The sequence below is a fragment of the Lissotriton vulgaris genome, chromosome 11, assembly GCF_964263255.1.
Source record: "Lissotriton vulgaris chromosome 11, aLisVul1.2, whole genome shotgun sequence".
Lineage (NCBI taxonomy): Eukaryota > Metazoa > Chordata > Amphibia > Caudata > Salamandridae > Lissotriton > Lissotriton vulgaris.
Genome location: NC_141699.1, coordinates 1002553398 through 1002581292, shown reverse-complemented (window position 1 = coordinate 1002581292; position 27895 = coordinate 1002553398). Strand labels below are relative to the sequence as shown.

Sequence of the window (27895 nt, the reverse complement as noted above, 5' to 3'; positions counted from 1 at the left end):
TTACTCCAGATTTATGGAGCCACTCGGGACCATGCAAAGTGGCCTTGCATGGCTTCATAAATCACCTTTAGGACTTGCGCCGCTTATGCATCACCTTGCATGGAATAAAGATGACACAACTCCACTCTAAAATAGGCCCCATGGTTTTGTACTATCCTTATGAGATAGAGTGTATTCTTGGTAATGATATTTTCCATTGAGTAGCTTCAATATAGTGGTATCTGTATGTGGCTATATTCTATGTAATGACATCGAAGTGTTCTTAAAGAGTGTCTAATAAATTGAAATAGGAGGTGCTATTGGGCCACCTAGGTGTAGAAATGAAAGGACATAGAGCAGGATTTACTAATATTTTGCCCCAGGGTTGTGTCACTTTGTGGGTGCAGCCCTGATGCATAATCTATTATAGGAATTACAAAGCCACTTAAATCCCAATTTGCCCGGCTTTGTAAAAAAAAAATAATAATAATGCAGGGCAGGGCATACTACTGCCTTGTGTTACCTTGCCTCAGGTAGACGTTACATAAAAACGTGGGTTTGCCAGAAAATGGTGTACCTACCCTAGACTGGCATAACAAGAAGAAATATCTTTAGTTCCCCTCATTTATTAGGTCTCACCTAGGCAGCGCTTATGCTGTCTCGTCGAGGCATGCTGTATTCTGGATATGGGCATTAAGCAACACCCATCTTTCTAATTGGCTCCCTTAAGTCTCCTTTGTAAATGGCTGCTTTTCATTGGTTAATACGGTCACTAGTCCCTCCTTTTTTTCTTTTGTAACCTCCCATGAAGACTGCACCTCTTATTGGGGTTTTACTCGTCATGTTATCTATTACCGTCTGAGTACTCTTTTTTTGTTTAGCCTTTTTCAGGCTCAGGAACTCAATTACGCCCATGCTTGCTTCCTCTCAGTGTTATTCTCCTCGTACATGCTACGCTTTCACTTAAATAATGGTGGCTGTACACCTTTCTTTATGCTGGCTCGCCATATTCACTTTTCAAAACATTAAGGACCTGATTACGATGACGGTGGGACCGCCACCAACAGCTCATCGGTGGCGGTCCCACGGCCATCTAACCATGTTTACCGCCTGCCATATTACAATGGCCGGTGGATAGTTGGCGGTCGAAAGACTGACCACCATGCATCAGACTGGCTACTTCAGCCTGCTGGTGCGTTGGAGTTACCCGTAATCCCTACAACGGTGGCTGTGCCTGCCAGGCAACGCCGTGGGGATTATGATGCCCCTCCTCGCCAACCGTTTCATGGAGATTTACCCTCCATGAAAAGGATGGCGGAAAGGGACATTTGGGGCCCACAGAGGGCCCTCCTTCCCTTCCCCAGCCACAGTTACGGGTTGTGGGGGGCACCTATGGAGCCCTCCTACATATCACTGCACCTCGTGGCAGCACTACCTGGTGCCTGCCACACAGTGCAAGGGATTTGCTGAAAGGCTATTTTTTGTACTGCAATAGACTTTGTGACCACCTTGAAGGCGGTTGACTTGTAATATCATTGGCAGGACCACCGACATCCTGTCGGGCGGTCCCACCTTCGAAAAGATAGCGGTCATAATCAGGCCATAAGTGTTTATTAAAGGCACCGCTATCACTTTAAGCTTGCCTTTATTTTTTCATAATCTGCTTCCCTTGCAGAGCTGGTCATTGCCCTTTAACGCGGATTTGCTTCTGCTCGACGCTGTGCAACGACTCCCTTGTTAAATGCTTCCCGTTCCTAGCAACTGCTGTTTGCTCCCTCTCCTGGACTGCAGCTGCTTCCTCCTCTCTACACCCCTCCCCCACACTTCATTGGCGCTTCAGAACACTGACGAGAAAAAGCTAGTAATTTATTATTTTACAATTTTCAAATGCAACGTCTTTATTTATTAAGGCACAACATGCCACGCTTTTTCATTAACAATGGCGGCTGCGCCTTTCTTTACTGCTGAGTGGCTCACACAACTTTCGTTTTTCAAAATCTAATTATTTTCTTAAAGTAGCACGGCATGCCACACTTTATCTTCTACAATGGTGGTTGCGCGGCTCGCCCAACTCTATTTCAAAATTATTCTATGTTTTTTGTAGCACCACAATAGAATGGAGAAGTGTGGCTCACCGGTTAGAGGAGGCAGACCCGGACGCAGAAGTCAGACCCAGGATCAGGGTTCAATCCCCGACGTGGCAGGGTCTTGAGCTCAAAATGTCCACGGACTTGATAATTCTTGCCTCGGTGCCTTCTCGAATCATGGGTTCACACTCCGCCACTCTGGGCAATAGCCTGCTTAATCTCCACTACGGCCCCACCATGATGGGATGCCTGGCTTTCACCTTGGGGATGCCCAGTAGGGGTTATCTCGCAGGGAAAAGCCAGGACGGGTTCCCAAAGCAAGCGCCTTGAGACCTTACGGTGAAAGGCGCTATATAAGAACGTATGATTTACGATTTATACTCCGCTCCTAATCAGCAATATCGGCAGCCACGCCGATAAAAATACTCCTACATGCTATGAAAAGCTCCCAGGAGTGCTTGGTCCTTAAGTTTTTGATTTATCAAAATAATACTCCCGTTTTGGGAGTTTGTTTCTAAAATGTAAAATAGTTTTAAGTTTGGTGAATGGCTGTCAAAACTAACTTGATTGTGTGTAAGTACCATTGTGCAATACATTCAGAATATTTGAAGGCATATGGTACATCAGTGACTATGTTTCGATCCCTTAACTCAGATGTATGGGATCATCTTCAGGACAGTAGTTATAAAGCATGCCTGTCTTGAATACATGAAAATCCGGGAGGTCGGGTGACTGCACTTCCAAATCAGGGTGCAGTTAGAGGTAAGGATCCAGCGAGATCAGTGGGTCCTATCCAATGGGTGGGAGTAATATCCCAAGAGCAAGTGTCGGTTAGGCAGGTTACGGAAGGACATTTTCAATGGAAAACAAGCCGTCCCTGGTAGCGGGATACGGCAGAATCAAGTGAATACTCAAGGCGGTAGCCGGTCGGCGCTATGCTGTGATGTATTCAAGACAGGCATGCTTTATAACTACTGTCCTGAAGATGATCCCATACATCTGAGTTAAGGGATCGAAACGTCGACACTAATGTACCATATGCCTTCAAATATTTTGACTGTATTGCACAATGGTACTTACACACAATCAAGTCTGTCTACTGATTACTAGAAAACAGACCTTTTCTCTTTTTGCCTGAATTCTCTCGTTCCTATTGCTGTTTTGTCCTGTTTGTGTGGGTCACAGGTTGTGCCCCCTTGATAATAATTTTGTTATCACTTATATTGTTCGAATAAATTCTGTCCGGCTGGACAACGAGCATATTGTCTATTTAGCGTATGTTGATTTGGTCACCAGTACTCATTTTCTAGGGACCCCTGTCTTTAGTAACAATTACTTGCCCAAGGTCCCTAGTGTATTGCCTTTGGGTTTCCCTTGTCTCTTTAAAAAGTCAAAACTCACAGCAGCCATTCACTAAAATGTTCTGTACGTTGAAAGGGAACACTTTGATGGTGGCTTCTTTCAGTGTATAGATATGACTTCTGGGCTGGCGGTCATTTCTAAGTTTGAAGGAAATAAATCCATCAGCATGGCAGAGATACTGTCCTCCACCACTCTGATGGGTAGAGTACCATCCATCAAATTCTAAATCAGGTGCTACCTTCCTTTTGTGTGCTATTCTGCCTCCACTATGGCTGCTGATAGGCAGTCATGCACATGTATTGCTATTTTGATAAGAAACATTGTATGATGCTACTTCTGAGCATCTTGTTGGATTCTTAGCATTGACTCACATCTTGGTGATGCAACAGAATGATTGTTATTACAGATCACTTACTGCTATCTCGCCACGTCACTGCATGTATAAGGTTTTGACTTAGCAAAGGGGACTCTAATACACCATGCCCTTTTCCATCTTATAGTCTCTCATCTAGGCGTCCTCTCCTCCCATTCTATCCCTCCTTGACTGCTACCTGCTACTTTCTTAACCTTCCTAGACCCATCCTGACCTGCTTCCCCTCATCTCAACCTTCATAGCGGCTCCTCCCTGATTCCTTCGGTCATTTGTCACTGCTGCATGCAACACACTCTTAACCCCTTCGCTGCGGGGGTTAATCCATCGCTGTGCTGCGGGGGAGGGGGGCGCGCACTGCGCTCCCATGCTCATGACTAGCTGAGCTCGTCATGAGCTACGGCGCTCCTGTGCTCATGACGAGCTGAGCTCGTCACAGGTGTATTGCCTCCCGTGGAACGCTCAGCACAGCGGGGGAATTCTCCCCGCACCTGAGCGTTCCACGGGCCATGACGAGCTGAGCTCGTCATGAGCTACGGCGCTCCTGTGCTCATGACGAGCTCAGCTCGTCACAGGTGTATTGCCTCCTGTGGAACGCTCAGCATAGCGGGGGAATTCTCCCCGCCCCTGAGCGTTCCACGGGCCATGACGAGCTGAGCTCGTCATGAGCACCGGAGCGCCGTGGCTCATGACGAGCTCAGCTCGTCATGAGTATTCAAGGTGATAATGCACACTCCGATGACTTATGGTACAAACAACGCATCACTCTGGCAGAATTGATCTCTCTGCACCTGAGCTATCCACCTTCTTAAGAAGTGACCTCAAGAACTGGATACAATGCTCCAGATATGGTACCATCTACCATGCATGCAGGGGAAACAATGCTTACATTTTTCCTCCTGAGTATACATTCCCTTCTAGTTTCAGCAATCTCACACGATGGCTACCGTTTATGCTCTAGCCCCTGCTCGGCCAAAGCATGGTCATCTGATGTGGAAATGCTAAGGGTCTGTTCTCGATTGAGCCACTAAAATCAGATGCGGAATGACATCACATTACGTAGAAAAGGGGGAATAAAATGTAGTGATATATATTATTACCAGATCCAACATAGGCAAATAGCGCTTTTTGTGGTGCAAGATTTCACCAACTGCAAATCAAAGGGGCAAGCACATGCCATACATAATCCCGCTTACGCCCCAATGGGTTTTGCAGCTCAAATCCTTCTCCCGTTTGTTAATTTGCAGAAATCATATCCTGTTGCATTTCTAAGCCCAAAAGCATCAGGTTGCCATGGAAATAGTTCAAAATTCTAACACCACCTTACCAGAATTTCTAAACATCTTTTGATTTTCTCACTTACCTAGGACAATTACACCACTTCTCCTATTGGATATGCCTTTTATGCATTAATGAAAACAAATTTGCGGTAATTTCTTTGATAAATTTTGAACATTGTGACCATGACATGAAAATACTGTAAAAATTCGGAACAATAAATGTGGTAGTTAGAAAAAACACTTTATTGTAACAGTGGAAAAATGACAAGGAATTTTAGGTATTCAGTAATGTATCAATTTATGAACATATTTTTTTTAATCTAACATGTAGAAAGTGAACCTCGCTGCACTTTTAACAGCTAAACATTAAAGCATACCATACTACATAGCCAAAACAAAGCCATTAGGGCATGGACCTTTCACTATAAACATTGTTTATACACCATATTTCATGCCCAATAAAATTAACACAGAACTTGGATTTTGGCCAATCAGAACACTGTGTAGGAGGGCTTAAACTCTTGTAAAGTTTTCATAACCCCCTCTTCTTCCCATCATCAGACCCTTATCGATCTGCTTCCTATTATTACACTTAAAATGAAAAAGAGGTTTCTTCGAGGGCAACACATTCCAACAAAAATTTAGAATGCAAACATGATTGAGAAAATGTACAAAAGAAAAAGGAAACAACATTCTGAATGTAATTTAAAATTGTAACATACTTTAAATTTCCCAAAAACTATTAGGACCTGATTACAAGTGAAGGGGCCATTTATTGCAGGTCATAAATAACTATGCCCAGGGTAGATTATTTATCAGATGTGATAAATAGCGCCTATTACGAGTTTCCGCGAAATAATGGGGATTATGGTCCTTAACACACCAAAATCTGCTTGTTACGGGAATTACCATACATATTTCCCCATTTAAGTTTAGGCAGGTTCGACCTGCAGCAAAATAATGAAGGTTGATGTATTTAACGCTTCTGATAATGAATTGATACGTTAAATACCTGCTGCCTCCGACGCATATTGAGAGTACACTTATCAGCGTACGCCTTGTCCAGTCCTATTGGGGCCGTTCCTTCCCGTATTCTCGGATCTACCCTCAGACGCAGGGCCGGTTCTAGGATTTGCCAGGCCCTGGGCTAAAAGGAAATGTGCGAGGCCCCTCTAATGTCGATAAGTGGCCCCTTGCAAGGAGACCATTCACATACAAGCATTTCTCACACCTTCAGTCCGATAGGTGTGAGAATTGCTTGTGGCTAAAAGTTAAAACTATGGGGGCGCCAAAAATGATGGACAATGGGCCTCCCACAGTGTCTGTAAATGGGTCTCCTTGCAATTGAAGGGAGCGTCTCCCTCCCTTATGTATGCAGATACCATCCCTGATAGGCCAAGGGAGGGGGGGCCTCCATTTCAAGGAAAGGTGACACGTTTCTTTGAAATGGATCGCCAGGAAACCGACAGGACACATCACCAGTGCGTGGCCCCATGCTGGTGGGCTGAGTGCGAGGCCCTGGGCAGCTGCCCACGCTGCCCATGCCTAGCGCCAGCCATGCTCAAACGTTCTGAATGTCTATGTAAAGTATACAGGGCGATGATGAAGCATGACACCCCTGTGTGAGGACCCTTGCTCCTAAAAGGAGCACTCCCCTCCACTGACCATCCCTTAGACCTAGATACCCACATAGAAACAGTACACTCCTTGCTCTCATACGTTAAATACCTCACATCTCGTAATTCCAACCCATGTGCAAACGGGGGCGTATAGAAACGGGTCGGAATACACCGACCCACTCGTAGTTAGGCCCTTACTAGAATTTTGACAATTCCAAGTTGTGACCTGTGGATGTCCTAAATATACCCTTCTACTTAAAATTTCGTACACATCATCATGAGTTAGTTGGTAAAAACAGGTCTAAAAAACCTGAGTGGAGAATACTGGTATGCATGGGTGTGGGTGCCTTTTGTGTCGATTCAGAATTTTCTCTATGCAATGGAATAACGTGCACCAATGGTATTTGCAACCATTAACCTCATAGGAGCGTCGAACGTTCAGCGCCCTGTGCTGAACGTTCGAAGAACGAATGCTGGCCCGTCGGCCAGCGGTCGTGCGCAGCACTGGCAAGGTTGTGCTCGCGACGACCGTTGGCCGACGGCAGCACTTAAGGGGTTAATACCCTACTGTATGCACATTTGCACACTGCTTTGGCTACACAATTTCCTCCACACATTACCAGGAGGAATTTACTAGTCCAAAAATTCAGTTATAAGTGCTGTGAACCTGTGATTTGAAATGTGAAGCAAAAACCTGTGCCCACAAGTTGTTGCTGTAGTCTGAATCAGACTGTATGGATCTAGTTCAAGTGTTTCTAATTAGAAAAACAATCCAATTCCCAGCAAAAATCTGTCTACAATTTTCCCATATTTGTCTTTTATTGTCTTTACCTTTTTTTTCCTAATCAAAAACCTAGAACATCTGTTCCTCAGAAATTGATGTTTCTTTAAGCGTTTCTCTACCCATCATCAGTTCTTCTGGCCTCCTCCCTCTCCCTTCAATACTAATTGCCCACAGTCTCAACTGCTGTTGTTTTTGGGTTATTCTTGCAGGACTTTTTTGAAATATCCACTTATTGCTCTGAAGTAGATTTGCAGGATTACATGGCCTTTTAATCCTTGGTCTCTGTGCTCAGAAAAACAGATATGGAGGCCCTTCGTTTTAATTGTAGTGTTGGTTTTCTAAGAAACTGACACTTTCCTACTTTTTACTAGATCTGACCAGAATTAGGTTGACTCCCCCCCCCCCCCCCCCTCCCCGTAATACTGAGGATTAAATATATCTGGGTTTGTCTATCTAGTAATACATTTTACAATTGGATTACTAAATCAATTAAAGAAATTTGAACATGTCACCGACATGCACTGCCATTGCACTGGTTACCTTTTTAACAATGTAACCACTTTAAAGTATTATCTATCACCCAACAACAATTTTTGCCTCTAGTCCCTTATTTCTCCTAAAAAATGTCACCACTTGAGCGCCTTTTAGAATGTTACGCTCAGCACTGCGACCACACAACTATCACCTTTTATTTTTTTATTTTACCAAAATATCCAATTCAAAGTATTATGCATTGTCCTCTACAATTTTTGCTTTAGCACCCTTGCTTCTCAAACGAATTCTCACCATTTAATTCCCTTTTGAAACTCTACATTCATTGTCGCAATCACGGTTATCAGTGCCTCGCTACAAAATGTTGCGCTGTGGTGGACGCTCCCTGAGATTGTTAGGATCTAGCCTGTAGAATTCCTTCTCAATTAAGTTTTGAAGAGTGACAGATCGCAAGGTCTTTCAAAAAGCCTTAAAAGATCCGCTATTGTGGGTATCGATGCTGGCTCGCTCTATTGACTCTGGATTGACTCTGTTTTAGCACTAAGAAACCTTAAGGTAGTAGTTAGGTCAATGATTACCTCAATAAATTAATCATTCTGTTTGTGACCAGGAGGTAAAAGGATCTCTGTCCTTTGCCATAGAATTGGCTCATCAAATCACCTGGCCTTCACCAGAAGTGAGAAGCTATGCAGGTAAATTAAGCGCATATAGCTCCACATGGACCCTTGCTATCTCACTTTTTGTTGTACTCTGGGATTGGAATTGCTTCCTCTGAAATGTGATGTTCAATTTAAGTCTTTACCACAGTAGATTGATTTTTGAGTCAAACTCGAACCAGCTACATCAGTGTTCTAGCGCAAAATTGACTTTGTTTCATATCAATCAACAGCAACATCGTCTGCAGGATACCGCCTACTACTATGTTGTTAAGGTAAGTATGTATAGGTAAGTTTGGATGTATTGTTCTTAGCTTTCATCTACTTACCTCAACATTGATGACTTTAATATACTGACATGCAACCTCTTTATCAATTTTTTCATAGACACGGATCCAGGCATTGGCTTTACTCTGCTAGCATGATGTTTCAGGTGCTAGTCGTGTACTTTCAGTCCTATGTACGCAACAGAACTCTGTCAATAGAAATCCTACCACTGTGGACTGATCTTTCCAATGACGTAGTCACCATTCAGCTCTGAAGATATCCAGGAAAAGAACAACTCTGGTTGCTCACGGGTCTTTGGGAAGAATGCTTTACTTTCTGTTTCCACCTGTAACCGAAGATGTGCCTTAATGTTACTGTATGCTTGGAGATTCCAGGAGCTGATTACAAAGATATACTATGTGGACAGGATGTCCACATATTAACATTATATATACAGACTGGGTCTTTAACCGCTTGCGTGCGGTGCAAATTTTCGCACTGTGCAGGGATTTCAATAAGTGGGAGGGATTCGGATGGCTGGGGGCCGTCCTCCGCACACAAGGTGTTAAAACAATGGCAGCCAATGAAAACTGAAACACCCCTTAGCCTCTGCCACCCTGTTGCAGCCTACTCTGAAACGGTCAACCTGGTTAGTTACAAGATGTGTGTTTGCTTACATATTGAGTGTTCCAAGCCATTTTGGCATTTCCATGTCTTTTCTGGCAGCACTTCTGCTTGAGGGGACGTGTATGCATCCATTAGCATTAGTGTGAAGATTACATTCCTTTTTTCTATGAGCTTCGCTTCATATATCTTATTGCACCAGGTGTTTTGGTGCATCAATACCTCCTCTTGTTTCTATATGCTCTCCCCTGAATGCAACTTCTATTATTTCCACTGATTTGCCCACAACTCTGCAGTCTCATCCTCTCCCTTCCTTGCACTTTTCATCAATCTCTCCCCTCACTCCCTCCCTGGGCCTTCTCCTCTTTCCCATCACCTCCTTCGTTCCTTCCCCCGCCGCCATTTTCCTTTCTCTTCCCATCGCCTCTTCTCTGCCCTTACACCCCAGGCAAATAATATTTAACAGCGTTATCAATCAGTGAATACAAAGTTAGTAAACAGAGTACAGGCACAGGCCATAACACTGTGCTTCACTTCTGACGCAAGGCCACGTGTTTGCAATACCAGCCAAAAGTACTAGTTAAAGATGGACACATTATTAACACAGCAATGCAGGCAGGCTGATCCAACAAGGTTGTCAAACAGGCCAGCAAAACCAAAGTAAGCAAAAAGCAAGATATTAAAAGGAGAGGCTGCTGGAAAGAAGATTGTGTTGAGAAACCACCAAGGTGGCTACAGTCCAAGATTGTTAATGGCAATTTAAACCTTTGTTGTAATAAGGACAGGTTTATTTAATGAGTACAGTGCTTCTTTAACCGCATCGCTGCGGCGGTTATTTTTCCGCTGTGCGGCTTTTTTCTAAAAGCCGCGTTCCATGACGAGCTCAGCTCGTCATCCGCACACGACCACCGTGGCTGATGACGAGCTGAGCTCGTCATCAGCATCGAAGGGGTTAAGGTCACAAAAGAGCTGTACTCATAAGAATTCAGGTTTTCTGTGGGGAGGCTGAAATGGGCACAGGTATTTATTCTAAATTATCTTTGGTAAATAATGAGTCTAGTTTTAAGTACACATGTGTACCTTCTCTTCAAAGCTCGTTTAAGTAAAAGCTATTTGCACTAGCAATCAAAATAGCCCCTCCTCTCTGCCATAAATATGTAATGTTTTTGTGTGTCCCAGTGGCAATTTATGGAATCTATTGTGGCTGTCATTCTGAAGTTTTTTGATAGGTAAAGGTGGCTGTTTGCATTATCTGTATTGTATTCTAATGTTGTGTTTAAATACCATAAATGGTGGCTAGTCTTACAAATTGGTAATTATGATATAAGACCGGATACTGACACATAATTCCACACAATGAACATGATGTATGCCACTGGACCAATGAGGAGAAGGAAAACAGAGTCGGTAACTTGAGACGATTGACAACTATAGATATTAATACAAATGTTTTCCCATTGAGGTCTCTTACAATTGCGGAAGTATAGATGGAATTACCAATCAAAGATCATACAGAACCGCTTAGGACATCCCCAGCGAACAATGTGTTGGATTCAATATCTCTGAGCCCCAATCATGTACTTAGTACATAATAATTTGAACCTCCATATTGGCTTAAGACGCATATACTTGCATATAAGAAACACTGCCATTCAGCCTTACATATTTGTAACAATACGATTTCTGTCCAAATGTCTCGCGATTGCTGAATGTCTACCCATTTAGCAGTGTACTCACACTGGTTATGAGAATGTTGCATTGTATAATTTTAAACTTCATTCTTTTCTTTCATTTTCAATAGATCAATGTTACTCTTTTTCTTTCTTTTATACACTGCACACACAATTAAAGTACACACAAGAGCTATACAACAAAAAACAATTGTTGTAACAAGTAATCCGCTTTGGAGACGGGTCAAACCCCATAGACCTGTTTCTTCTTCATCGTCCGGCAATGGTATAGTTGGTCGTGGCCTGAGTTCCCTGTCAGCTTCTTCAGTGACTGTTTTAAAACCATCAGGCAGTGTGGTTTCATCACTTTCATCATGTGTGGACCCTTGGTGGGTCATAGTTAGGGGCTCTTTTGTTGTCGGGACCTTGGCTAATAATTGATCCATACTCAACTCCAGGGCTGATAACCCCTTCAAGAACAGAGGCTTGGAACATAGAAGTTCACTGTTGTTTCCCAATTTAGGTCGATTTGTAAGTAGCCATTCCTTAAGATCAATGATTCCCTTATCACACTTCCAAGGATTGTCAAACAATTTCACTTCCTGCAGGTGTCCCAGCGACTCAAGGAAATCCACTCGGAGAGTCTCAAAGGAGTTGTTTTGCAGTTGCACATTCATCACATTGTTGAACTTTCCAAAAAGGCTTCCGGGCAGAGACTGGAGCTGGTTATTCTGAAGTGAGATATTCTGAAGCTTGGGCAAGCCACTGAAAACATCCTCCTCCAACATGGAGAGCGCGTTGGTGTGAAGGGAAAGTTCCAAAAGTTCTCCAAGGCCCGTGAATGACCTGGCCGATATAGAACGGATCTTGTTCCTGCTGAGGATCAGCAACTGCAACTCAGTTAAGTTGCTGAACACCAAATCTGGAACGGTCTCAAGTTGGTTATCATACAGCCATAGCTCCTTCAGTTTTGGCATTGGTCCAAAAACACCAGTGGTGAGCCCCCCTAAGGCATTGCCAAACAGTGTTAGCTTTGTGATCTCAGGCAAATTTAGAAAGATTCCTTGAGGCAAATGTTCAATTAAATTATTTGACAAGTATAGTTTCTGTAAATTTCGATTGTTTGAAAAGAGATCAGCGGATAACTGTACAATCTGGTTTTGATGCAGCCCAAGCTCGGAGAGATCAGGAAGGCCATGGAAGAAACCTTCTGAGAAATCAGTAAATTTATTTTCATAGAGCCTTAAGATCTGTAGTCGAGTCACTTTTTCTAGTAGCTTGGGGTTGAGGTGGGTGAGGCTGTTTTTCCCCAGGTTTAGTTTAGTGAGCGCTTTCATTTGGTCAAACCCACCATCGGGCACCAAGCGCAGGTTGTTCCCCTGAAGCTGAAGGTCTCTCAAACTACTGAGTGGCATCAGGAGAGATGGATCTATCTGGTGGAGCTGATTGTTGGAAAGTATGAGTGTTTCCAGCCTTCTCAGGCTTTGAAATAGGTCAGCAGGGAGATCATGCAACTTGTTGCTGGACAGACTTAGATAACGTAGAGATGAAAGGTTTAAAAGAGCATTAGAGGTGATCTTTGACAACTCAGTCTTTTCAATTCGCAAGATAATCAATATAGTCAAATTCCGTAAAGAGTCGTCATTCAGCTCTGTTATGAGGGTGTTTCCCATTTGAAGAGTTTTTGTATCCTCAGGAATCGCCTCCGGAATTTCTGTGATTGTGGTTCCAGCGCAATCCACTTGGCCAGGTTTGGGACAGGTGCATTCTTTAGGACACTGGCCAAACACCAGTGTCAGGCAAAGGGAAATCAAAAGCAGCAACATGTGGTGGTGCAGGTCCAAAACACCTGAAAAAAAGAACGAAACAACGTTGTTATTCCTGCCACTAAATTTACAGAGTTTAAGATAGCACATATCACTTTGAATATCAGACAACTTTCTTTTTAATGGCATTTTTCTCTAACACTCAACTGCAAACTAAGCTTTGCTGAATTTGTACATATATGCATTTGAAAGGATATGGATACATACATTAATAGTTCACAATAGCAGAAACAAATGTTTGGAAAAGTCTTTCTTTGAATGCAGAGGCCAACAGAATGATTGATCTAGCATACATCAAATTGGTTGTGTCGGTCTTCAGAAAACATAGATTTATTTATACATGTTGGTAGATGTCCGTGCTCAAATTAACAGTGACCTGGGTGTGAGTGAATGCTTGTCGGATTTGTGTGCCCATCAATATATGTCGATCTGCCTGCGCGTGTTTTTTGTAGGTTTACGGAGCATTACTAACCAAGAGTTTTAGAAGATCGATTCCTCTAGTCCATCTTTTTAATTTCAGATATTTCTTCCAAATACTCACTGGGATTATCAATTATCTATTTTTTAAAATTGTTTGCATAGGATCTGCTTAAGTTCTTTGCACAGAAAGAGTCCAGGAAAAATGTATCTGTCTGCTTCGAAATGCTGGCATATTCCTTTCGGTGGAGATGTCCCATATAGTGTGGCAGCTTTCCACATAACAGTCTACAGAACAAACTCATAGATGCCAACTAGCCACATGTCACACAATCTGCCAGTCAAGGCTTTTGAGCCGACACCACTTGGGACATTGACTTTTGAGCTTGTACTTTCAGTGCCAAAAGCACACAAAAAAGACGGCAACCTAGGGTTGGAAAATGTCAGACAAATGCGAAGGAGGCAATGATCCTTAGCAATGCAAGTTTATTGGGGTGCAGTAATCACATGGCCATGTGGGACGAGATGCTCATGCAGAATTCTCTCAGAAGTATTTTTGTTAGAGTGAGATAGATATATATATATATTTACTACCTGCTGGCTGTCGCCTGTAGGTACTTATAGTTAGGACCTGATTTCGATTAAAAAGCTATTTTTCAGTTGCCTTTATCTTTGGGGTTGTTTGCCGAATCTTAAATATATATTTTCAAGTAGGCGCAAGGAAGGCCTTCCTTTTCTGATTTTGCATGTGTGCTGCACTGTGCAGCATAGAAAGTGGGAAATTGGTTGAAGTGAGTCTGTGCATAGTATTTTGTACTGGAAGGGTTCCTTCCAGTACAAAACCTATACTAGACTCACGGAGACACCCTTACCCCATGCGCAAAGGTGTCTCCGTGGCGCACGGCAGCTGATTTCAGCGCCAGCACTAACGACACACAGTACAAACACCGGAATAGAAAGCTATTCAGAAGCTTAATATCTGTCCAAACTAAATGGGGCACTTGAACCAAAGCAATCTGCAAGGATTTACTTGTGGTGACGCTCGCGTCCATCGAGCAAAAGGTGGGTCGAGGCTCCTCCAGCGTACCGCTGTCCCTGCAGATGTCTGTGACCAGAACGTTTTTAACCATTCTTGAATTAGCCAGGATTAGAATTTCCACTTTGAATAGACATAAGGGTCATAGAACACTCTCAACTTTTCGTCCTAAAGATGGTTTAAAGGATGTATACGCCAAAAAGACCGAAACGTTGACACTCCCATCTATTTCCCCAGTGATTTATCTTCCTAAGGAATTGTTTTTTGTTCTCATTAGATTTATTTTCCGTTGATGTATTTTGGAATAGATGCTCACACTAATGACCCTGAGGCATCAATCTCTGTATATCATTTATTAACCTCGGTCATTGTGTTTTCTTACAGTCTTTTGTACCCCCTTTTTGTTCACATTAAATATGTTTGTACTTTGTAAAACTCACATCCGTTCTGAGAGTATCTGTGGTTGATTCATCATGATATAAATGAATGTATTGATGTACTGATTGTTCAATTGTAAGTCACCGGATGGGACTTACGAACATTGGGCCTATTAGGATGGCGGACGGACCTGCGTCCGTCCGCCACCCCAGAGGAGGAGGGACCGTCCGCAGGGGCAGCGGTGGTCCCTCGGTGCAAATTAGGATGATCCTATATGTTTAACATTGCAGCGGGTGCTGCTTGAAGCAGCACCCGCCGCAATGTTAAAAATGCATGCAAATGAAGGGGGGTACCATTGGTACCCCCCATGTGCACCCCCCACCCCCCGTCACCCTGCGGGCCCGCAACGGGCCCCCAAAGATATCACTGTATGCCTTTCCACTGCAGAGAAGCCGCCGCGAAAAAGGCATCTGTTCACCCCCATCCTAATATGGCTGGCGGTGTCTGTTAGACACCACCTCCATATTAGAGCTTTTCCGCCGCGGTCGTAAGGCGCCCGTGGCAGGAAAGCGGCGGACCGTCTTCTTGACCCCCCAGCCATCCTAATCTGGTGGGGGTCTTTGAAGGCTCTGCAGCGGTTTTTCCGCATCCTCCGGGTCGGCGGACACTTCCGCCGGCCTGGAGGATGCGGAAAAACCGCAATCTAATGACCCCCATTGTTAGATGTTTTAAGTTGTTTAACTTAACATTAAAAGTGTCAACAGTTGCATAGAACCAGTGTATTGGTACCTACTTGGGATTAGGACTACTTGTGATTTAACTATTTGGCCACTGATCTGTTCACAGAAAGAATTCAATCATCTGGTGCTAATTTGAGTGCGGAACCAGGCCAGGTGCGGTGTCTGCTGCAGGTTAGGCAACTTTTGCTGCACATGGCCAAAGAGGGTTGCCGACCATGGCAGGTTGAGCGCAGGGCTTGGATTGGGCCAGGCTCTGCGTCCAACCTCTGCTGTGCCTGCTGGCTCCATCAGACCTCCCGAAATGTCCTCCAGCAGAGGACCAATTAGTACACAGGATTGAGACACGCGACCAGCTCTTGCATACTCCTTATTGTCTGGTGGCACAACTGTGTGCAGCACTGCTGGCTCACCTAAAAAGAAAATTGAACTTTGTCAGAAACAAAACTTGATCATTATGAGTGGTTAGATGGTTTGACTGGTTGGCTGGTTGGTTGGTTCGAAATCTACAAACAATGGTCTGTCTCTAGTGGACTGTCAAGGTAAATCGACTTGCAACCACAGTCCATGATGCGAAAAACAGCTTAGTTTATGTTTAGGTTACTCTTTTAAGTTTGGAGTTATAACATAATGGCGAAGTTTTAATATTGACTGGTACATATGGACACCACAACATCAACTACCCATGCATCATCAAGGTAGGTAGCTGTGGAGTTCAGAATGATTAATCTATACTTCATTATGAATGCATACCTTGCGATATGTTGGTAGTCACCATTGTGGAGTTGATATATGGGCAGGTTGATATTCTTGACCTTGATATTATGACATACACCCCTCATGTGAAGGGTATATTTTGGGACCTAATTATTTAAGAACTTTCTTTTTATGGTGTATCTGAAAAGTGGCCCTGCCATGGATTTTGGAGTCCTAGAAACTCACAGCTACAAAACTTGGCCCCTTGGGAGGCATCCCAGGGGAGCATAGAAAGTAAGTTGAATTCTTTATATCCAGGATATCTCTGATTAGTGGAAGATAAAAATGAAAGGGAACTACAAAGCAAGCTTTCCTTACACGGTCATTTTCAATCCAATCCAATGTAGTAGGCCCGTTTGAACATTCCTAAATAATTTATACTTTCTTCTAAATCCTGAACTGGTTTAGCACTCCTTCCCGAATTCTGAGGCTGGTTCATTCTTGTCTAACACAAGTTCTGCAGAATAAGCTACAGATTTGGGTATAGTTTTGAGGAATACACTTCAAAGTGTATTTGTTTCACTTTAGAGTTTGGGAGCTATTGTATTTTTATGTTATGTATATTTGTAAAGCAAGGGTATCCTGGAGCTGAGCAGGGGTGTGTGCCTAGCCCTGCCTAAGGTATGTTGGTTAATTGAAAAGCCAGGACTTCAGCTTCTTGCAGAATTTAAGAAGTGAGGAGAAAGCTCTGATGTGGAGTGAGAGATCGTACCATGCTTTTAGAGCGAGGTAAGAGAATTGCACTTCTTCTAATCTGGTTCTATGTACGTGCGGGATGTGTGCGAGTCGGAGTCCTGCAGAGGGAAGGCGTCTGGGTGGTCTCTGGAAGGAGAAGCAACTTTTCAGGTAGATGGGGCCTAGGTTGTGTATTGCCTTGAATGTTTGTGTTTCTTAGTGATCTTTTATCAAATAGCTAGGCCTACACTCAACTTCAATTTGTGTCAAAAATCTGTTATCAGTAACACAATCTTCAATATACATTAGAACAGTCTTTGTGCCCACTGTGGTCTTTGAGTAAAAGCAGATAATCAGGTAATTGCAACTATGGACTTAGAACCAGATGTTTTGAATCCAGATATCATTTACCTCCGTGGTGCTGGAATTTGAGCAGAACTGTTATATCTTAGAAACTGGCTTTATCATTTGTCCCATGCACTCAGTCTCTGCTGTGTATACATTTGTGGAAAGGGCACATTAATCAGCTACGTCGTTTCTTTTTAGACTTTTCAGAGTAATTTTTTTTTTATCAGAACCAGCTGTAGTACCTACTACCGTGGTCTTAAGGCCTCATAAAGGGGATTTGGAGTACTTGCTTATCCAGGTTAGAAAAACAATTGTGTGCCTTCTGGGAACCTATATAGCTTACTGTGCCATTAGTCTTTATCCTTCAAAAGCCAGGGCGGGGTTTTATTTGTGCTTTCTTGCTCAATTGGCTCCATTTGGTCTGCATGATTTTTCCATTTGTAAGATGGCAGTTTTTACAAGTACCTTTCGCACTTTCCAGCAAACTTCATAAAAGTGATATTGCGTACTTCAGCTGAATACGTTTTGACTACTATGTGTATTGTTTTTTGTAGCATAAGAAGTATTACTCAAACCAGAATGCCACCTAGTATTTATGTATGTGTGTGATTCAGGAGGAATTATTACATTGCATTATTATCTTGCTTGTTGGTGTTGTCGCTGATAGTGCTATGGTGTGATGAGTCAAAATTTAAACTGTAGGTCTTTTGTCAATAAAGTGGTGGGACTGCTTTAATGTTCTGTATTTTTTAGGTCATATTTGGGTCAGGTTCCAGGTAGCACCTCTGAGACTGACCTCACCACCCAGAATAATTGAGCAAATTTGAAAACAATACAAAAATGATTTAAAAATTCTCCCATTCCAAGATGAACACCGGATATTCGAATATCAGAATTTGTTGTGCGCTAGCTCTATGTTTTTTTGAATTTTTATAAAAAGTAATGCCGTGATCTCATCGCTAAAGGTATGAAGTGCAGTTAAGGCAGAGTAGTTTCTTAACCCCGAGATCCTAACTTTATGTTACCTTTTAACGTAAATTGTTTTAGATCTAATGTATACAATTAATCGTGCACTAAGTACAACATTGATAACGTCTTCTACTTCAAAAATGTTAAGTTGTGTATTCTTTTGGTAAAATGATCCAATCTTCGTAACATGTCACTTCAATGGCCTTTTCAACCAGTGTGTTTGAGAGTGCCAGATTATGTGTACATAACTGCTTCTACTCTCTCTTGGCTAGTCACAATCTTTTTGAGATCCACCCTCCGTTAGATTTTCTCTCATCTTTCTTCTCCTCTCCCTGGTCCTTATGCTCTTTCTCGCCCTCTGCAGGGGTGTATCGCATACCCCTGCACCTGCAGCACTGCAGGAGGCACTCCCACCCTGCCAGCAGGACCCCCCAACCAGTGGCGTAGCAAGGTCAGGTGGTATCCGGTGCGGAAAATTTCTTGTCACTCCCTGCCCACATTGAAATTATTAAAATAAGGAGAAAAAAGATAGTTTCACATATTTTTGCCATTTTGTCACCCCCCACAGTGATGACACCCGGGGCGGCCCGCACCCACCGCACCCCCCTTCCTACGCCACTGCCTTCATGGGGATCAGATTCAGCCCAAGGTCAATGATTATCTGTGAGATATGGGAGACTCTGGAGCCCCTCTTCCCGTTCTGCGGAGACCCCTTCATTTTGCGTCACGCCACTGACCCTCTGCAACACCTCTAGGCGCTTTTCATGCTCCAACTCTGTCCTGTACATCTCCTATTCTTTCAACTTTGACAATCCACCCTCATTCCTCCTGCTCCTGGTACTTTTAACCACACTGTGATTTCTGGGTGCCTTGGTGTTTTCTGCCAGATAGATCTCTCCACACTTGCTCCTGTGTCTTTATTTCTTCCCTTCTTTTTTTATCTATCCTGGTGAGTCTTCCTCTAGAATTTGTTACTTTCCTCTGTGTGCTAATGTAACCTACTCAGATATGTGTAAGTCCTGAGAGGTGTTGAAATCTTTCTTTGGCGAGGAAGGAGATTAAAGTGTTATGTTTTGTGTTCTCGATACTGTGTTGCTGTTTTTTTTTTTTGGAGGGGGGTTTAACGATAAGTAGGGGGTAAGCAGTGTTCACATCACAGTTGTTTCTTTCCTTGCACAGCAGCACACTGTCATCTCCCTGTCTGGTAGAACACTGCTATATAAAGCGATACCAAAGGGGATGATGGACGGAGCGTTTGAGCAAATCAAACACTCACCCCCAGTCAACTGATCTGGGTTTAATCCATCATCATTCTTTAGCTCACTCCACCACCCCAGTTCAGACATGGCCATATGCAAATCAGTCTGACCCTGTGCCTCATGGGAACAGTCCAGCCCGAACTGCCAAGCCATGTCTTCGGGACATGGCTTGCACCCTGTTGCGTGAAAGGGAGAGAGCAAAAATGCTCCATATTTACCAAGATATGGAACATTTCTGTTCTTCCCTTGCTCTGGCACACTGTGTTCTGCCTAGCACCAATGCGGGCAACCTTGCACTATAGTACACGGGCGCCTGCGTTATGGGCAGTATTATTTTTGTGCAGGAAAGCAAGCCTACTAGAATAAAGATATTTCTTCTAGTTACGCGTTTGTTTGTTACCATTTTCAAGCAAAGCAAGGTTTACAAGAGTTTGTATAATCTGGGTATGTGTCAAAATACATGAGTGAATGCGTGGGAACGCCCTTGTACTGCTCCATTCATATAAAGCCTACCCAAAGAAAAGTAACGCAAGCCAGCTCATTGCACTGCCTTGCGTTACTTTCCATTTACTAAACCATGCAAACTCAAAAATAAGAGAGGGGTCCAACAACCCAAAGGGACAGGACACCAATAAGACACTTCAGTCTATGAAAAATTCCCTTTGGGATATTCTCTTGTCATACAATATATCCAAGCATGCCTCAATAATCAACAGCACTCCAAATCATTCATTGGGTCAATACTCACAACACCAGAAAGTCAACATATAGACAGAAATTATTTCCCGTAAGGAAAATAAAATGTTTTTGTATGTATATTTATATAGATACGCAGTGTGAAATAGATGTGTAGCAAGCCTGATGAAGGAGGTGGATTAACAGAACCCTCGGAAACGCGTCGCTGTCTTTTTGCTCACAAATTACTAAATGCATTTTTTACATGATCTTTTTGATATAAGTGACTAATGTCAAATTTATTTGGAAATTGTCATTAACTTTTATTATATTTTTTGTATTTCTGTGACTTGGTTTTTATGTTTGTTTTTAATGTGTACATTGTTTGTGCTATTTTACAGCAAGACATCTTTTAATGATTTTTATATAAATGAGGTTAAATAAAAATAAAAACTTTCCTTACGGGAAATAATATGTTGACTTTCTGGTGTTGTGAGTATTGACCCAATGAATGATTTGGAGTGTTGTTGATTATTGAGGCATGTTTGGATACATTGTATGACAAGGGAATATCCCAAAGGTAATTTTTTCATAGACTAAACCATGCAAAGCCACACAAAGTAGCTTTGCGTGGCTTAAGAAAAGCCAAAATAGATTTTGCGTTGGGCTGCACCACAAAATTCATGCAACACTGATGCAAAATCATAGTAAATCTTGGCAAGTACATTTTTTTAGCACTTTCAGGGACATGGATTGGTGCAAACATCACATCAACATCTTATCGCAGTCTGAAGATATAATGAAGAATGTGGAGTTAAAAATAAAATAACAGTTTTGCACAATATGTTGTTGCATTTCTAAAAGGGCCAAACATAAATCCCAGAACACTAACTAATGGAATATTTCCCAGAATGTCTGGTGTCCAGCAATGCCAAGTATGTGTGGGTGTTCCCACAGAAAGTAGTCTGTACAGTCAATTATGTAATATTAGCACAGAGCACAAAATGATGGCTTTTAATGGTGTACTGTTCATTGGAGGACAGTTCTCAAACTTAGTCATTTTTGGAAAGTATAAAGATGATATATTTTCTAATTCTGTATGAGCAAAGGAACATGTTGGTGCAAACCTGACCTCACTTCCTAACTGACAGGCAGTAGAACACTTTATGTTGCTAGGCAATCCATCGCCCAACATTCTTGCCCCCTATGGCCAATTTGTCTGGGACCTCCCCCTCCCCCTAAGACACAGATAAAGAGCCTGGGAATTTGGTTGGACAGTTCTCTTGATTTCACTTTTCAGGCCACCAAAACCGCATCTACCTGATATGGTTTGATGAGATTGCTCCGGAAGATTCCCCCCTTACTCCCGTTCCAGGCGAGGAGAATCACGGTCCAGGCCTTGATACTCTCTCGCCTGGACTATGGTAACGCTCTCTATCTGGGAGCCCCCCTGGCTGCAATTAACAAGCTTCAGGTAACTCAGAACTGTGCAGCTCGACTGCTTTTCCAAAATCCACGCTGGCAGTCTGCCAACCCCATTCTGAGGAAATTGCAATGGCTCCCTATTGCAGCCAGAATACTGTACAAAGCCACGTGTCTGACCCAGAAAGCTATATGTAGGACCGGTCCAGCCATTATGCATCCTCTAGTCACTCCCTATCTCCTCCACAGAACTTTGCGCTCTAGCTCATTACACCTGGCCACCTCCAATAAGATAAACAAGGCCCGCTGGGGTGGCTTTTCGTTCTCATTCAATGCCGCAAAGATCTGGAACTCCCTTCCCCTTACCCTCAGAGAGAATAGAAATCTGTTGGCATTTAGAAAGCTCTTAAAAAATCATTTGTTTGGATCTATCTGCTAGCACCTTGTTCTGTTGTTTCTCTGATTCTAGCCACAAGCGCTGCGAGGCCTCAGGGTAGTTTATGCGCTATAGAAATATAATTTTCATTTCATTTCATTCATTTCATTTAAACATGATGTGTGAACATTTTCACCAATTTTTTCCCAAGCCTTGTTCATTTCCTACAGTTTTCCTCAAGCAGGCACACATCCGTGCCAATGCTTCATCCCCATTCTTGTTTTTCTGGGTCCCCCTAAGCATGGGGACACCAGTCATGTAGGAATTTGCAATGAGTTCAAGGAGCCCACAGGTAATAAACTGGTGTAGTGCATTTTGGAAATCTGGAAAGCAGCTGCAAGTGAAATTCCAGTTTTGGTTTCCTGTCTTATGGTTACAGATATCACCCCTGGGTTGTATGAAAACATACTATAACCACACATTTTTTAACACTTACACATCAGAAGGATTCTATTGTTGTCTGCCAGAACTCCCTCATCCTGACTTGCTGCCATGACATTGGTCTGCACAAGGCATTTATCAGCTTTTTTGTATGTTTTCCCCAGAAAAGGGTAGTTTTCTTTCACCTTATACAGGATTATAGCCCTCCAAACATCACCATTTCTTCACTTTTCTGTGACAGAAAACTCTAGAGCTTCAAGCAAATGTCCTACATATAATGTTCCCACCCTTCTGACGGTACAATTGCTACTCCACATGTGTGGTGGGGCAAGTCCACGGCACGGGCCAAATTTGATACCATGGAGCCAGGCCCAGTTTGGATTTTTCTGAGGCTAAGAAAAAATCCAAGCAGTGCTGGGCTCTCGCAGGGGCAAGGATAAAGGTCCACCTGTGCCCCTTCGAGGAGCCAGATGTGGTTCGGATTTTATCGAAGACTAAGAAAAAATCCAAACAGCGTCCAGACTCTACATTGCGGCGCAGGCATGTGGGTGCCTGCGCGCCTGCAAGGGCTCATCTCCAGTTTGAATTTTTTCTGAGGCTAAGAAAAAATCCGAACAGTCTCCCAGCTTCATGGTGGGACGGTGAACAACCGTTACAACAAAACTTTTACAACGCAGTGCTTTTACATCGCGGTATTTACAACGCAAACCATTACAACGCATTGCGCTGGGGGGCGCTCTAGGATAGAGAATACGTTTAATTTACTATCCAACACCTTGCCTAGTGTCCACGGGGACTGGTGTTGGAATAGTAAATTAAACTTTTCACTATCCAGCACCCCAAAGCGCTATGCGTTGTAATGGATTGCGATGTAAAAACCACGTTGTAAAGGCATGCGTGGTAAAAGCATGCGTTGTAACGTCATACATCCTGGTGGGACACAGAGCACTTTGAATCTGCGCCGCAGCCAGGAACCAAGCGTGATTTGGATTTTTCTAACGCCAAGATAAAATCAACACAGAGTCTGTACTCCTTGCAGGGACTCGTGACATATGTGTCTACACCCCAGGGAGGAGCCCGACGGGTTTGGATTTTTTCTGTTCCTAAGAAATATCCAACCATGCCTGGCTCCTTACTGGGGTACAGGGACTGGATGGAACTCGAAGATATGCTTCCCTACCTTCGGTGGTGATTTCAAAGGACTTTGTCCTTGTGAGGAGATTATGGGCATGGTCTCTCCCCCTCCCCCCCCCCCAATTCTTCTGTCTTCCATAAGAATTCCATCTGTAATAGCGAGGTTCGGGAAAATCCTTTGTTGATTCAGGATAGGTCAGAGCTGCTCCTAAGCCAGATGAGACTCCTCACTCTCATATCTTCTAGAGAGCTTTACAAGTGTTTGTATGGAATAGTCCCAATGCCCTCTATCCTTTTCATCTCAACCTGCAGAACTCATATCATACAGAGTGGTAGGTAACAGGTTTTTTTCCTGAAAGTTTTGTGAAGATTCGTCAAAAGGTGCCAAGGAGATAAGCAAATGAAAAAAAAATTCCTATGGAAACCCAATCCTAACTATAACTACCACCGTTCTGCCAAGAACAACCACACAAAGTGCACAAACTGAGTGCCAAGGAGATAAGCAAATGAAAAAAAAATTCCTATGGAAACCCAATCCTAACTATAACTACCACCGTTCTGCCAAGAACAACCACACAAAGTGCACAAACTGAGAAATCTATCTATTTCTCAGGTTCGCTTGCAGTGTAAATTTGGTCAGTTTTTCTAGCCCATTTTCAGTTTTAAAATTTGGACAGGGTTTGCTTCTGTATGTGACACACATACATGCCCTCAAGGAAAGTATGTGTGCCACATGGCACAGGTCGGTGTACATGCACAGATGTGCATGTACACAGGAATTCGTTATTTACCATCAAATAGTATTTGATGGTAAATAACGAATTCTTAAGGGCCTGTGGCACTGTTTTCAGTGCCACCTACATTCCATATTACCGATTCTGTAAATTTACCGAATCGGTAAATTTACCGATTTGGTAAATTTACAGATTCGCTAATATTTAGGCCCCCTGCATCTGAAACTACAAATACCGGTCGGTAACGGCAGGAATCGGCCGTTACCGACCGGTATCTGGCCACCTACATCTGGCCCTTTGTGCCTACATTGTGGTTAGCATAAATTGATCATTTCCTCCACAAAGATTTTCCTTTGAGGCTATTTCCTCTTTGTATGTGTGCTGCAGAACGTAGCATACATGGATATAGGAAATAACAAGGAGAAATAAAGATAATTCCCTTTCTTACTCCAGCCTCAGTTATGTTCACCATTTTGGTGCAAACCCATGTTTAAATGTCTTTCTAAATATGGGTTTTCCTCAAAACACATGGATGGTTGCACAGGAATGCTCATGCATCACCCACGTAACGCCTACCTGATGCAAAGTAACGCAAGGCAGTGCATAGCGCTCACTGGTCACAGCCACACAAATCGGGATGTTTGGCTCTGTATCCAAAATGGATTTGCTTTGAGGCTGTGCCAAATACGTTATGCAACCCTGAAACAAAATCTCAGTAAATCTGGCCAGAATACCTACCATTAATTTTTCTTTTTGTTTAGAAGCTTTGTGTGCATCCCATTGCACTTATTTACTTTTAGAAGGCCCCTTGTTTTGGTTAATCATCACCACCCGCTGCTGGGTTCCTCAGGATCACATCCTGAATGCAAGGGAACCGGAAGGGTAATTTGACGTCCCACTGTTCTTCGACAAGCAGGAGGGTCCAGCTGGACAGTTGCTGCTTCCTTTGATTTTTCAGTATCCCACAAGCTGTTGTGCGTTTGTGTGTTCTTTTTTCTGTATCTAAGGCGTGGGAGGTAGCATTTTTGGAGTATTGCAACAATATCAGCATCTGTGTCTTTCATTTAGGGGACATATTATCTAGAACGGCGTTAAAATTATCGCCGGTTTAGCAGCAGAAAACTGCTCACACCATAACATGGACTTCTATTGGAATTCTCAAGGGCATATTATCAAGCCCATTATCGCCGTTTTAGCTGCAGTTTTCTGCCGCTAAACCGCAGATAATTTTTAACGCCGTTCTTGATAATATGCCCCTACGTTTCTTCTTGCTAGCTATGCTAACTTCTGAAATCGTCATATGTGGTATGAGCAAAACTGAGCAAATTCACAATACATCTCCAAGATCTCCTTGTGTGCCATCAGTCTTTGCTCATATTTTGTGAAAGGTGAAAAGTATTCTCACATAAATAGCCTAAAATATCCATTGCAGGGCGCTAGTTTAGCATGTTCTGCATTTTTATAAACATAAGTCACAAAGGTATAGAAAACGATTGGGTGAATTTTTTATGGATTGACTGTGGCGCTCACTATTCCCCGGTGTCTATAGTAGAACCTGGTATCAGTAAAGGTGCTTCAAGGGAAGGAGGAATCACCCTGCCTCCGTAAATATAGTTCCTAAGGATCATCAAAACAGTATAACCAATACCCTGAGCACACATCAAGTTATATCACAACTCATGTAAAGCACAGCAGACTTGCCGGGAAATTTGGATCTTGTAGTGTACTCGCTAACGAGGAGTGAAATACTTGTGACTTTCTCAGGGAGCAGGGTGAACGGACCCAATACATGGAGGCATGATCGTAAATAAGAGAACTTAAACAGCTTGATGGACACGGATTGACTTACATTTGGGATTACTGGAGGTGCTCACCGGGACGGAATTAGGACCGGTCACCAGATGAATATGTACCGGTATTGAGAAAAGGCCCTGAAGAAGTCGTGGGGAAGTCCCCATTTTTTTTTTTGAAATATATTTTTATTGCAGGAATCAGCAAACTGTTACATATATGACCAGCATCAAAAATTCACTGAAATCAATTGTCTGTATCCCGCCCACCCCCCGCAGCGCGTTTTCATATACAATCGGTCGGCCCACAGTCCAAAAGTCGGGCGACAAAATCCAGTGGGGGCTCAGCAGGAGAGCAAAGCTGGTCCGGATGATCCACTGTCCGTCATCTGCTTTTCTAAACAAGCCCCAAAACCCCAAAACCCAAAAGAAAATCCCACCCACAAAACTCTAAATTACAAAGAAATCCCTCCCCAACCCAACCCCCGCCATCAGTGTATGGTAGCAACCGCAGTAGGATTCATGAGAGGACCCAAGATGGGCGTATCAGGAACAGAAAACGCAATCGCCTATCGGGACTCGGGGCGCGCTGCAATGTCGCTATCAGAGTCGCTGGGGGCGCAATAGTCCCTGAGGGCCTGCACTAGTGTCTCCCATTCTAGCGCTGCCTCCCGTGCTTTTTCGTTACGCTGTCTCCCTGCTAGTTGGTATCTCAGCGTGCTTTCTCCCGCCGCCCACTTCAAGAGTTCTCTGTGCCACCTGCCCCCAGTCGGACCAGCTCGTGCCTTCCAGTTCCTGGTCACCTCTCGTTTGGCCAAGAGAAGCCCTAAATCAATAAATTTACTGGAAATTTTGTTTTTGGGGGTATGTGGAAACCAGTGCAAAAGTCCCACCGCCGCATCGACCGATAGGGGTCTCCCCGTCACCTCCGTCAGGGTCTTCCCCACTTCCACCCAGTAGGAGGACAAACCCGGACAGGCCCACAACATATGGAGAAGGTCCGCCTCCGGCGCCGGGCATCTGGGGCAGGTTGCCGAGCCCGTGGCGAAGTACTGTTGGATTTTCGCCGGGGTCAGGTATGCCCGATGGGGTATGTAATAGTGGACCAACTGAAAAGTGGGGAAGTCCCCATGTGATGAAACACGTGTTGGCTGTGCAAAAAAAGGTTAAGAAATTAAAGAACACGGAAGAAACACGTCCATTGAACTTTTTACCTGAATTAGGATATAATTTGATGTGTGCTCTGGGTATTGGTTATAAGTCAGGAAGGTTTCAACAGTTTACCTTAATGCAGTGCATCAAGTCAATTTTTCTAACTACAGACAACAGAAATACATTACAATGAATTTATGAAACGAGCACTATATACTGAAACTTGATGATTTGTACCAATTATGTCATCGAGGTTATCAGATTACATTATGTGATGGCTTACTTTGTATTTCGCCCAGTTACATATTTTTATTTGACAGTTTAACTTGCACCACCTGTAGAGGGTTCAAACCTATATGGATTTAGATCAGGGCTGTCAGTATTAGTGTACAGGTGCCGAAGATATGTGAGATATTCAGAATATTCATATAGGATAGTTAAAAAATAATGAATGTCAATAGTGATCATTTGCATAGCCTAGGATTGATCTGAATTCCAACACAGATCCAGTGTTTATTGATTAACTTTGGATCCATTATTAGAGACTTTTAACTAATTTTGCAGCATCACATAATTAAAT

The 27895-nt window shown here is 43.2% G+C and overlaps 1 protein-coding gene across 1 annotated transcript in view; it reads right to left on the bottom strand.

The window, feature by feature from the left end:
* Nucleotides 1-10568: 10568 nt before the first annotated feature.
* LRRC15 (leucine rich repeat containing 15) overlaps nucleotides 10569-27895 on the bottom strand; it is a 39776-nt gene continuing 22449 nt past the window's right edge. Inside the window, exon 2 of the mRNA XM_086944290.1 lies at nucleotides 10569-13039. Within this exon, the coding sequence (XP_086800416.1) occupies nucleotides 11289-13039 (1751 nt within the window). The 3' untranslated portion in view covers nucleotides 10569-11288. The remainder of the gene's footprint in view (nucleotides 13040-27895) is intronic.